Source organism: Dermacentor silvarum, chromosome 6 (assembly GCF_013339745.2).
Source record: "Dermacentor silvarum isolate Dsil-2018 chromosome 6, BIME_Dsil_1.4, whole genome shotgun sequence".
In the NCBI taxonomy this organism is placed as follows: Eukaryota; Metazoa; Arthropoda; class Arachnida; order Ixodida; family Ixodidae; genus Dermacentor; species Dermacentor silvarum.
The window spans coordinates 160356847-160370181 of record NC_051159.1 but is presented as its reverse complement, the minus strand read 5'-3'; the positions used below and the strand labels follow the sequence as shown (position 1 = coordinate 160370181).

Here is a 13335-nt window from a genome sequence, read left to right as displayed (position 1 = left end):
ACGCGCGGTATGGCAAAGGCAAATTAAAAATTTATTTTTCCTGAGCTGAGCACAAATGTTCCTAAGAGCTGCTCTTACGTTCCTAAGAACATCTACAGCTGCGGAATGAAATGCAGATGATGTTTAGTGCCCGGGCATAGGAATTTTGTAATTCGCTTTTTTTTTTCTCCTTTAAGTCCTGTTCTCTGCGACTTTAACGATTCATACTTTTTTTTTCGTTCAAGTAATCATTATGCTGATATGCATGCGCAAAATCAAGCAAAAGCTTAGATATAACCGGTGATTGGTGTACTACTAATTGCATGAACAGGCTGTGAATTGGATATATTGAGAGCTTTACGTCAATAGTTCGCATGGATTTAACTGCAACCAGCTTGGGCCGCAAACGCATTCAAATCTAGCGGCTGGCATGCAGCAACGCAAAGTGTCACCATCTGTACAACTAGTGGCGAAACTGCCCCCTCATCGCATCAACAAGCGATCACTTTTATAAAATCAGTCGGCTCTCCTGTATATTTTGCTCCCTGAGGGACACCTTTGATTTTCCAATTGCCGGTTTTTCACGGTAAGGGAGAGAAAGGGCATTACTATTTGCCGCTGTATGAGGCCTCCTTAACACTCAACTGCCTAGAACATCTCATCTTCTGCATTTATTGAATACGTTGGAGAAAATGGTAGCCTAACTAGATTGTCTAAAATATACTATAACCTAATAAGCTTACGGAGCGGACACAAAATTACCGCACGTCATAGTCTCATACAGTTGCCAGGGCGTGTGAATTAGATTACAGAAATTTTTAATGTAGGTGAAGATAGCCTTATAGTTTCGCAGATTTTGTTTTGTACTCGAACCAAATGTGCACGTTATATTTGATGAAATTTTCGGCAAAGATAAATGCGCATTACAATCGAGCGAATACGGCACATAATGTTTGGCTTTTAAGTAGATAGAGGCGATCTGTTACTTCTTTATAAAGAAAGCTTTTACAAACCTTCTCGTTCTGCGTTCGCGGAGTATAGCAGTGGCCATATTTAATTATTGTATTTATGCAAATTAACTGTAGAGACTAATTAAAGGCATTTTGCAGGGTAGTACAACAGATAATATATCACAAGAAACCACGTGCATACATATACAGATAATATAATGAGGAAAAAGGTGGACGAAATATAAAGTGGAAAGCTATTGAAGTAGAAATGAAGCAACACTCATGAGTGCTTCAACAAAAATAAGTAGATCGCCTCCTCTGACATACACTTTTGAATACTCTTGGGCAGCTTGTTCCACTTCGTGAAAAAACACTTCTGCGGATAACATTTCGCTTATATTTAATGAGTGGTCACGTTACTCGAATGAAGAGTATGAAGCTAGCAAATAGCGCGTTTTAACAACCTTAGGCTTCATTAAAAAATGCGGTAATGTAACTCACGTTTGATACCTTCGCTATTGAAGAACTGGCCAACCTCAGCTTCGCTTTATAGCTGTAACCCTGCTGCCGAATTCGCAGTTGCTTGCGACAAAATTCGCAGCTCAGCTTTCTGAACACCCAAAAGCGGGAGATGAGGTACTCGAACGCGGATCACAAAATGCACAAGCGCACTCAAAAATGGCTCTAACATTTAAATTGCACAAAACTTCCCTAACCTTCATTGTCACAGTGTGGAAATTGCGTGTGATGAAGGTTAGTGTTCCATGCGCTTTGACAGTTACCTGGTACATATACTCATATTTACACCAGGTTACCAGGTTACACCAGGTTAAAAAATGTAGCTGGGCTGGCCATGTAATGCGTAGGATGGTTAACCAGTGGGCCATTAGAGTTACAGAATGAATACCAAGAGAAGGGAAGCGCAGTCGAAGACGGCAGAAAACTATGAAATTTAAAAGTATGGCTTTTTGAGCTAGTAGGTTAGATATATCAGAGGGCGCCATAGTTCTAGAAGACACGGGCAAGAACGAGAGAACAGGACGAGCGCTAACTTTCAACTGAGTGTTTGGGCCTTTTCTGTGTGCGGGCCTACAAATACGGTTGTTTCAGGAAATAAACACTCAGTTGAAAGTTAGCGCTCGTCCTGTTCTCGCGTTCTTATCCGTGTCTTCTAGCGTTATGACCCTCTCTGAGGCAGAAAACTAGGTGGGGTGATGAAGTTAGGAAATTTGCAGGCGCAAGTTGGAATCAGCTAGCGCAAGACAGGGGTAGTTGGAGATCGCAGGGAGAGGCCTTCGTCCTGCAGTGAACATAAATATAGGCTGATGATAATGATGATGATGATATTCTAGCACAAGACACCGAGATATTGGCAACTGGGTACTTTCTTGGGAGGGGGGGGGGGGCACTTTGAATAGACTGTCTAGGCATAACAGGGGAGCGCGTACGTGTTAGCGGAAGAAGTAAGAACTTTTGAGGATTCAGATGCCTTTTCCATTTTCGCACCAGTCCAGTATATTGTCCAAGTCATGCTGTAGAGAAGAGAGATCATATACATCTTTAACATTCCTATAAATGCCACAGTCATCTGCGTAGAATCGCACAGTGCTTTGAATTTCATGGAATATATCATTGGTACAAATGAAGAAGAAGAGGGACCCTAAATTGACACTTGGGGCACCAGATGATACATTGACGTCGTAAGACCGAGAACCATTTATTAGCACATGTTATCAGCACTTTTATTAGTAAATTTATTAGCACCCCTAAATGTAGCCATGGGTCCAACCTACGATTGTGGAGCGTATGCACAGAAAAGCTATCTTGTGTAGTAATAGAGTATGTGTTACAGTGTCCTAAGCTTTCCTGAAACAGGGAATACGCAGTCAACAACTTCCTCACCGAGGTAAGAAGAATGAAATAGGTCATTGCCTAATTCAGCGTCACGCAGGATAGGCCGGCTCTGAAGACATGTTGGACTTTCGTAAAGTACTCACTTTGATCTGAGTGTTACATTACCGCGCTGTAAATAATCTTTTCCAGTGATTCGCAACAGACACTTGTGAGTTATTTCGCCCTATAGTTAGGGAGTGAGTTTTTGGGTCCCTCCTTATGTATTGGACTAAATGAGCCGTCAAAACAGTAATGTACTGTTACAAATTGAATGTCACTGCATTAACAATTAAATGCACGAGAAATCACTGCGTAGCTTCCCGTTTTGTAATCGGTAAACTTTGCACGGATACGATGAAACTTTTAGTCACTGTGGTAAATATGCTGCGTTGTTTGGCATGTCTTCTTCAGCGTGAATGCAGAATATGACGCCACTATAGTACAGTGAAGAAAACATGTGAGCAGCTATATATATCACGATGGCCCTTACAGACAAGTGAGGTACTTCATTTGTTTTTGTTAATAACATTGAAAAAGCCCCATACGTCCCTTATTATCCTCTACGGTCGTATGGATTCGTATCGGTTCATATAGTTTTTCATATGAAAACCAATAGGATCATACAGAATTACGGACACTGGGCGCATATGTGCATATGGCTTTTCCCAATAAGGACATCATTTTCTTTGTCAAACTTCCATGGTTCTTGAGCAAATTCAGGGCAAGTTCAAATTATTTTAAGTACATCGGATGCCTAACGAAAAGGCGCGATGACCGTCACGCCCGAAGCAAGCGCTAGTGGGAAGAAAGAAAAAACATTAACAAAACTTCATATCAAATTCAAGAAATTTCATCACTATATATATATATATATATATATATATACAAATATACGTAGCAGAGTTTTACTCCGTATCAGATATCAAATCTTTCTTAGCTTTTCTATGTCGCGACTCATCTAATAGCATTGCACACCATTGCATTGGTCATTTGAACTAAACTATGCTGAAGTAAACTTTCCATTCTTGTGAAGTTTTACGCTGCCTATATTTGATGACAATGAAGTGGTAGTTGTAAAGGCGACTCGTAGGCACATATGTCTTCGGTCCGAAAAAACAGGAGCTTCTAAAGTCAGTAAAGAGTGCTACCCGAAGGAAGCATGAAAAACAGTCGAAGCGAAGTCATTTCTTTTTTTCTTGGCGCTGAATGCGGATTGACTTTGTACTGTCGGCCACGCGCTTACATTCACTATTCACTTTCACGATCTCTATTCTGTATTTTTTTTCTTTCTCTCTTGAATGAAAGAGGACTACATTTGCCCTATTTCGCTTCTAGTACTCAGAATAGAGGACTCCTAAAATGAAGAGCGATTTGACAGAAAGACCTGCGTCGACACGACAAGATTCAGGAACTATTCCGCACTTCTTGTATTGGACGAAATGATAGGATGACTTTTTTTTTCTCTCAGCGTTTCTTTTCTCTTCAAGAAATTCTCGCACAAATTGAATCTGTGAGCTGACGCCAGCCGTACTTTCCTGAAAGGGATTCGGTGTTATCCCCTGACCTGGTATCATGAATTCTAAGAAAACACTTCGCGACAGTGTCTTTTCGAAGCCTGATTGACTTTTGAATTTCGAAGACTTCCAGTATTTTCTTGCTGCACAGAAAGCTAAATTCGAGTAGCTTAAAACACGAAAAAGAGGAAAGTAATGAAATGAAGGCATGCGTACAAGAGATGAACAATAAACTAGCTCTGAAGTAAGCCTACGTCTCGACTGTATGAAATATTTGTAAAATTGAACAAAAAACGAACTCGGGATGACACTGAAACTTCACGGTAACGTATTCTTTACATTATATTTCCTACAAAGTGGTCAGCATATATAGTGAGAATAAAAATTCGCGAATACATTTAGCAGACCGTTTTTGGTGTGCGCTAAGATAGACTTCCAAGTGGATTCTCAAATGCACTTTGGGGGAAAGATCAGTCGGGATCTGGTTCATGCACCCATGCGGCGTCGGCTTCATAGAGCCAGCCACTTGGATTTCGTGCCCCTTAAAGAGGCGGATAAAACAGTGCCGGCTAAAAAGTAACAGGTTTGCCCGAAAGCTGAATCATTGATTGCGATAGCAAATTATTGGACATCTCTATGAAGCCAGGTTAATAGTTTTATCAGCTGTACAAACTGCTGTAAACATTCGCTTACTAACTAGATTAACCAGCACTGTGAAACATGCACACAGGCAAACGTGAACACATCTCACTCGAAAACCACGGAAACTCGCTCACGGAGACGACGACGGTGGAAATTCGCCTGGAGTGTCCATATAGTTGATATCGTAATAAAGTTAGTGCCTGACTAGATAGATCATGGATCGATTGCAAGAAGCATTTTATCCGCGCGTAGATTCGCAACTACGATGTGGAACTTTCGCGCATGTGACGCAGTAAATTGTCGAGGGACAAAAGCGAGAAGTTTATGAGTCTGGCTACTTTGTCACCGAACAACTTAGTGCGGGACTGGTATACCGCAGGCTAATTAGATGTCTCTGGGAGAAACATTTGTCCTGCACATAGTTTAAATCACGTGATGACGACGACGATCAAGTCGAAATAAAATTCTTAGTGCAAGCCACTCCACAATCGCTGTCAAGTCAATTTGTTATTTTCCAAAAACAGATTTTTTATAAATGTATAGCAACGCCTCTCAACATAAGAATCAATAAGTTTATGACCAAGGTCATAATATAGAGTGAAATTATTTGTTTCAATACTGCCACTGATATTTTAGTGATTGCTTCATTCAGTCTGAAAAACAGCTGTGAATGCGGGACACACGCTCAAGCGGACGCTTATATTTCATTTACACTGATGAAACGCCATGCTAAGGCAGAGAAACACTGTCGGCACGCCACGTGCTCATAACGATTGCAAGCACAGTCAGCACTTCTAAACGGACACTAATTGGTACGGCGTCCTTGCTTGAATAGCGGCTGTGCTCGCATCATCGGAAACAGAAAAAAAAAAGAACTCCCCACAAAAATGCAATGACGAAACATGGAAAACGAACCGGAAGCGCGACAGAGCCACAGGTGTCTAAATGAATGAAAATAGTAAAAGTATGTTTTAATCGAACGTGAAACCCTATAGAAACACGAAATGTTCCTGATGCATAGCTGTTAAAAAGGCGGACACTCAGAGCACAGCAATTCTCACTGCTGCTTCATTCGATGAAAAACAACCCGTGATGACTTTCCGTGCCGTTGGTACAGCGCAAGAGTGTATAGCGAGAGAGCTAGGTGAAGTGAACCACTCTCAGGATGAGAAAAAAATATATAATACCGCGGAAGCGCCCAGTTTCGCAGAAGCGCCCAGTATTAACATTTCCAAAACTTCAGAATTCTGTAAATTATATGTTAAGTGCCCGCCCCCTCCAAAGCGCCAGCATCAGACGAAATATTTACACCACTGAGGTTGCTACTAGACCGCTAGGGGTGATGATGGGGATACAGTCAACGTCTGATTTTTCGGACTCCCTAGGGGCCGAAATTAAGGAATACATACCGTGTCCCATGACAATTGCCCCTTCCCACTCATGATATGCTTCAGCGCACTGACACTGCTGTATAGAGGCGAACCTGACTTTCAGGAACCGGCATAATGCAACATGCCGTGCTTTACAAGCTTCGAAGACATTGGCGAGGATTACAAAAGTGGAATCAGTGACATTGTTAGAATTCGCGAATTGTTTTGATGAAAAACACGGCACCGAATAGCAAGACGCTTGGTAGCGAACTGTCGAAGTAGCTAGGCCTAGCGTTGACGCGGTGGGGGCTATGGCTGCCAGCGGATCTGCGTGCGAGAGCGCCGGTTCGAGGCGGCGAGATAATCGAGATGGCGGCGGTGGTGGCTTCGATTAAGGCCGTTTCGGGCTTGCGGTCATGTCAAAAAGTACGGCCCGGAAAATCAAACGGCGAAGATTTCTCGCGGTCTGATTGATAGAAACAGTGAAAGCGGATGAGTCGGCGCATTCACGACGAAGAGCGTCAATAAAACGGCCATCAACGACAGCAGCCGTGGTTACACGTCCTACACACTTATCTGGTTTCAGATGATAAGCAAGACGATTTTTGCAAATATGTTCTATTTATTTAATAGAACCATGGAGGAAGGAAACCCAGGAGAGGCCCCGGCCAGCACGGACATATTGGAGAAAGTGTGGCGGAAGTCACGCGCTGTTTTTCGCAAAGGAGCACTGGGACGGCTACCACAAATGTCAACGTTGCTATAGCAACCACGCTCCTGAAGCTTTCGCTGCTGCTCTCGGTCTCTGAAAAGTGAGGTAAAATTTTCCCGCCGGTGTCTTTCTCGCAGCACCTTTTTTTTTTTTCAAAGAAAAGCTGACTTGGAAGTGTGGTGTGTAAGCTTGAAAGTTGTGTTTTGGGTCTCTGAGTGTGAGTGTCGGCCAGCAACAGATACACTCAAGCAATCACGGCGCGGGTCTTCGTCGTCTTCAACGTGCCACGGAAAAACACAGGAGCGCGTCTGCTTCACTAAAACGGCTACAGAAGTTTTGTAGGCTTTGTTTTGACGCGTGTCGGCAGCACACACTTCCGGCGGCTCGTAACAATGCAAGTTCAAAGTTCGCGCCCATCTGCTCCGGCGAGCTGCGGAACCCCTGATTGGAGGCGCAAAGGCAGATGGCACACCAACATGGCTGCACTTCCGGCTTCAAAAATGTGACGTCGGGGCCTCTCCTGCTTTGTTTCTTTCCTCCATGAATAGAACTGCTGTAAAACGCTATTAAGGCCTCCGACAATGGCCGACGAGCTGACGTCTTAACGCTGCTTCGCATGGCTCGATTTTCGCGCTGCGACGCAGCGATTCCTGTCGCGACGTGGGCCTGCGCGGCTGGATTTCGCCGAGTCCGTTGCGCTGTTTCGGAGTCGTGGTGACCGGCGTGATTCCTGACGGGGCGACAGCAAGTGCTGTCGAAACGTGGGCCTTCCTGCCGGCTTTCTATTTCACCACGTGTGGGGCATGTCATTCAAAGAAGCTGTGGACTAAGCAATGTTAAGTTTTCAGTAGAAAGGAAGACTGAACGAGTTTGTGTACGCTGTACACGGTTTTAAAGAAACAGCGCGACCACCAGAAGAAAGAGAAACAGACAGGACCAGTGCTAAGTGTTCAACGCTTCTGCAGACCACAACCACAATGTTTCCATTTTTTTAAACCATACAGGCGTGAATGCTTTGTGAGTTGGGGGAAACCTTGGACGTCGCTTCACCGAAACTCGTGGGATGGCCAACGCCAGCGGAAGCTATGATTTTTTTTTTCGCTTTGGTCCTGGCATGTCAAACAGCTTGTGAAATTTCGCAATAAGCAGTAGGATTCTGCATCTTCTGTCATAACTGCTGCGATAGGAACACGACATTCTGAAGCAGACCAACTGCAGTTGTTTCAAAGACACTGCTAAACTCAATATCACATAACACAATGTATATTGGATAACAAGTCTGATTTCTTCCTGAAATTATGTTTATTACGTGTACGTCGGGGCAGCACTTGTTCTCTCTGGGTTCTTGCGTGCTCTTCGCTTTCAGGAACTTCTGTGGGAATAGACCGGGAAGTACAGGTCGAATGACAACCTGCGCTAGCTCTCTTATCGCTCGCCCTTTTAGTCTGGTTGCGCGTATAAGTACTGAAATTTTGTTCTTTTGCAGTTATATTACAGCTATAAAGGCTGCACTCGGTCCAACCCCTCTCTTTCGCGCTCACTAACCGCAATGGAAAGACTTCCTTATTATTTATCGCCTCTCTCACCAACAATATGGGCAATATTTATTTGGTACAGTGAAATACTGTGTCACATTAAACCATAAAAGAGTCATTGTATATATTAACTAATTTATTCACCTATGTGTCATTATTGCAGCTGTTCGATATCTGTAATGCGTAGCTGCAGGAAGTCCTGCTGTGGTCTTCGAATCATCCAGACCTCTCCTGAGCCTTACCTTGGGCTACATGTAGCAAAACTATAATTAAATAACTATAGTGCAATCATTAAGTTTATCTTCTGCTCCCCCTTGTCCTTCTCGTCCCTTCACAGGACCCCCGGAGCCCCTGAGTAATTGCAACGTGGTCAACGCCACCTCTGATTCGCTCAAAATAGAATGCGACTCCGGATACGACGGCGGGCTGGAGCAAACATTTCATCTAGAGGTGAGCCTGGAACTAAACGGGATCGTACACTCCCCTCCCCTACTTTTTTTGGTGACTGCCCTGTCAAGTATGACCTCATTCGATTGTTTATGAGCTGGAGAATGTGCGAGCGAACTCAATTTCCGTGGAGCCCAGCATGTAGCCTTGAATCCACGGCTCGCATTGAAAACAAAAAGCTTCCTTTTTGTTTTAATAGCTAATAATCTAATGCTAATGTTGTATGTTGATGATATGTTAATTCGATAATGTTATATAGAAGATACTTTTGATGCCCCAATTGGCCAGCGCCTGGTCTCACGAACCATTCTAAAGCACGAACAGTGTCACAAATGCGTTCCTAGAATTGCCATCCGCGGTCATTCGCGAAGCCGGCTGCTCTTTGGTCAACTGCAGGGAAGAACTGCATGTATATAAATGAAAAATCTACTCCCTGTAAACATTCGGCGCCAACACTGCAAAGCTAAGATGTTAGTTACCCTTGTGCGGGCTAAGAGTGTCACACTGTACGCTTTGCGCATAATTCACAGTGACTCATGATGGCGGACGCGGGTTCAAGAGGCAGTCTCCTAAAATCCTTAAGATAAATAAGTATTACGACGCAGTGAGTCAAATTTCCATTCAGTGGCTAATAATTTATTATGGCTGAGAGTAGGATTATTCAGTGTCCTAAACGTATTGCATTTATGCCGTCGCTGCTTGTTCTATTAAGGCTTGACTTTGCTACCACACACTGCACAGCAACTAGACAAGCAGCCAGCTGCTTACAGCTGGCTGCTTGTACAGCACTCTAGTTGATGTACAGCTACTAGAGTGCTTTAGTATGCTTACAAGTAGAATAAATGCAATTCTTCTATGATTCTGTATTTAGTGTTCTGTTATCAAATAAAATATCAAACTCCTCAATCTGAATCACTTGGCACTGCGCCATATGTGAACGGCAGAATATGGGTAAAGGAGCGTGCCGTCAATATGTATGGCCAAACTTCAGCATTCCGCAACGGCAGTCAGTGCTCGTAGCTCTGCTGCGTAACTCTGAACGCTCTGTAGCGTTCGAGCGAGATTTTGACGCAAGAGAAAATTGTACTCCGGCCTAGATGCTTCGAGAATAGAAGGAAAAGAAGAAAGTACTTCAAGAGCTTGCTGTCAACGAATATCTCCATAATTGATGGATCGTCTCGGCGAAGCGTAAAGGGTGGGCTCTGTCGGCAGCCGATCGACCATGGTACCTGCCCTTAGCCAGCGTAATGTTTATCCTTATTTACGGTCTTCCGAAGCTCTTCACCATAGTGTATAATCAACAGCAAGAGCGAACTGCGTTAGGTGTAGTGACGTTAGGTGTAGTGTAGTGTAGCAGAAGTGTGTAGTGATAGCTTGAGTGCGTAATATAAAATAAAGGTGAATATCTTTCATTTTCTGTGAACTATCTGAAATTCTTTTCGGCAACGGCTCAAAGCTATCCACTTTCATTATCGCCGAGGCTAGCTATACCTAATTTGCATGTAGCCAATTGTTTAATGTAAATGAGGTAAGCGAAGTGGTTTACGAAGCTTTGCCCGAAACTGCATTATGGTCAAAGCCAGTTTCAGTGTCTAATAACATAGTGAACCGAATTGGAGAGTGTGACGACCATTGTAGTATGCGGTCTCTAAAGGTTCTTTCGAACGATTTATGCGTGTACTTTCGCACACGTCCCTCATGGAAGAGGGGCTGGGTGGAGTGCAAATCCGTGGTACCCGCATGCAGTGACGCATAATTGCCACCTTTCGCTGTTTCAGGTTATCGACTCAGTGCGCAGTGAGACGCTCGCGACGCGGGAGCAGAAGGAGCGGCCGTTGTTCCTGGTGCAGCCGCTGCCGCCGGGCACCGAGTTCATAGTGCGTGCCTTCGCTCAGAACGCCAAAGGACGCAGCGACAGCGACATCTTCACAGCAAGCACCGAGGAGGCACGCGACGACGGAGACGGTGAGCACGAGTTTTGTTCATGTAATGGGCTCCGAAAGCGGAACTAAGGTGTACTGAGATCGCTAAAGAGATATCAGTCAGATAAGAAAAAAAAATGAAAGCTTATAATGCTTTTCGCAGGCTGTCAGACGTCAAAATAAAAGGGCACTGGTCAATATTAATTTTTTAGCAGAAAGGCTAACAATTACATACATTTGCCAGCTTTCATGCATAGTGCACACTAGCCAATTAGGAGAGTTTGATGGAAAAAGAGAGAGAGCGAATGTTGTGTAGAAAACATGGAAGTTAAGCAGACAGTATCAAAAGGACCAGTATCAGTTGAAGTGTATCAGAGGGAAGGGAAGGGGGGGGGGGCGGAGAGAACGACACAGAAAGATGGGAGAGAGAAAGCAAAAATTATTTAACCACATCATTGTACTAGGGAGGTTCTACGTGGTCAAAACAATTGCACCGGGTCAAGGATCTTTAGAATTGAATTCGCGTCTTTGGAACCTTGTGTGCGGTTGAACGGCGAGGTTGCTGTTCCAGTGTCGGTATAGACAAAGGCACGTCGTCCAATCGAGCTGATGCGAAGGAGAGTGATTGTCTCTGCACCCGAAAGCGAGAACCCTCGCAGAACATGTGATCGATGGTCTCGATGGAACCGCGAGCAGCGCCCAGAGCATTCACAACCGTTTCGATGAGGGCGGAGCAAGCTGCCGTGAATAAACCGTCAAGCCACAGCTTACGAGGAGAATTGCCTGGCGTCGAGGGAGTCACAATGGAGGCCGGAGCTGGAACGAAGGGTTCAGAGGGTTTTACAGCCTGCCTAAACTTGGAGGATTGCACTTTTTTAATTATAACTAAGTAATCATCAAGCTGACGATAAATCTGAAACAAATAGACGTAGTGTTCCATGATCGCACTTTGTAGAAGGTAAAGTGACATTGTACTGCGGAAATATAGCGTTAAAATTTAAAATTAGGCACACAATCAGTTGATGTACATACAGTACCACGCATAAATTGGGAAATGTTCCGTAGATGAGGCCATGGAGTATCAGTTTATGCATCCAGCTGGTGACCATCTATGGACACGATGTCGCTAGAAACTCGCAGCCCTATTTGAAGAATTGGGTCTGCGGGACATTTGCACTACCAGCAGAATCGCAGCTTTCACACTAAAAATGACCCGAACATTACACAACCATGCTATTTTAAACCCGTCTTTTCTTTTTCACGGTGCTTGTTTTAATGCTGCTCACATTTCTTCAGTAGTAACAAGTTCCTTTCTACTTCAGAAATTGCAGCATGGAGCCTAATGAAACTTGACACTTCCGCATTTGCCGCGCGCCCAGCAAACCACTGCGCAAGGATGGTTCGCATACTTAGGGAAAGCTTGCGCCGACATGTGCCAAAATTAATGAGTCAATTTTTCACAAGAACACGTAGGAGAGACACATACCCTTACGCATTAATCTTTTTGGCCCTATTTTGTGCATGCGTGCGTGTGCGCTCGTGCATGATGCAGTAGGTGATGCAATTTAGTACAGAATCAGGCCTACCATTCACAAGGTACTCTTCTTGTACTGATGGTCCTTGGTTTTATTTGGAGCATGACGTTGGAAAACGTGTACATTGTTCTGCAGTTAAGTGAAGATCCGCAATTAATCATAAAATGCCTGACTCATGGTGTTTCTGCGATGTCGCTGTGCGGAGTTGAGACGGCGCCAAGTAAGCGGTTAAGAAAAATGCGCAGCCGAACACTGACACTCTACAGGCGTTACAATTCAAGCGCTAGGGAACTCGAATAAGCAGAAACAGATGATTTCCAGAACAATTCCCGAATTGAAAATAATGGGGGAAAATATCGGTGGAGGCGAGTGAAAATCCAAGATGCAATGAATAGCGTTGCGCGTCAGCTTTATCTTATTTCATTTACGTTTTGCTCATTGCTTGTCATCATTATTCTTGCGCATTTGCATTATTCACTTCTTGCTTGTCAGCATGCGCGATAAACTTTATCCTGTGATTTGTGTACGCCTCTTTTAGAGAACACGCTCATCGCATGCAGTAAGTGGTGCCGCAATTTTCGTATGAGTGGAACTAGGAGTGACGAAAACTGTCACGCAGCGATGTCTATACGCGCAGATGTCTAAGGGTGGTGACAAAGATCAGTCGAAATAAGCGGAATGGAGGCTCATATTTAGGGTCTGGAAGCCGGAAGTAAAGCAGCAGTAAGGGGAAACGGAAAAGCGTTGCCTTTCACGTGCACACGCATATCGGAATAATGTATTTAGCTTCTCTTTTGACTGTGTTGCATATACGATTTTCTTTTATTTACAAACCC

The 13335-nt window shown here is 44.0% G+C and overlaps 1 protein-coding gene across 2 annotated transcripts in view; it reads left to right on the top strand.

The window, feature by feature from the left end:
- LOC119456308 (nephrin-like) overlaps window positions 1–13335 on the top strand; it is a 311635-nt gene that overhangs the window by 280295 nt on the left and 18005 nt on the right. For both annotated transcript variants that reach the window (XM_037718006.2, XM_049669715.1), the window contains exons 13-14: window positions 8933–9045; window positions 10821–11007. In XM_037718006.2, coding sequence (XP_037573934.1) covers window positions 8933–9045; window positions 10821–11007 — 300 coding nt within the window. The remainder of the gene's footprint in view (window positions 1–8932; window positions 9046–10820; window positions 11008–13335) is intronic.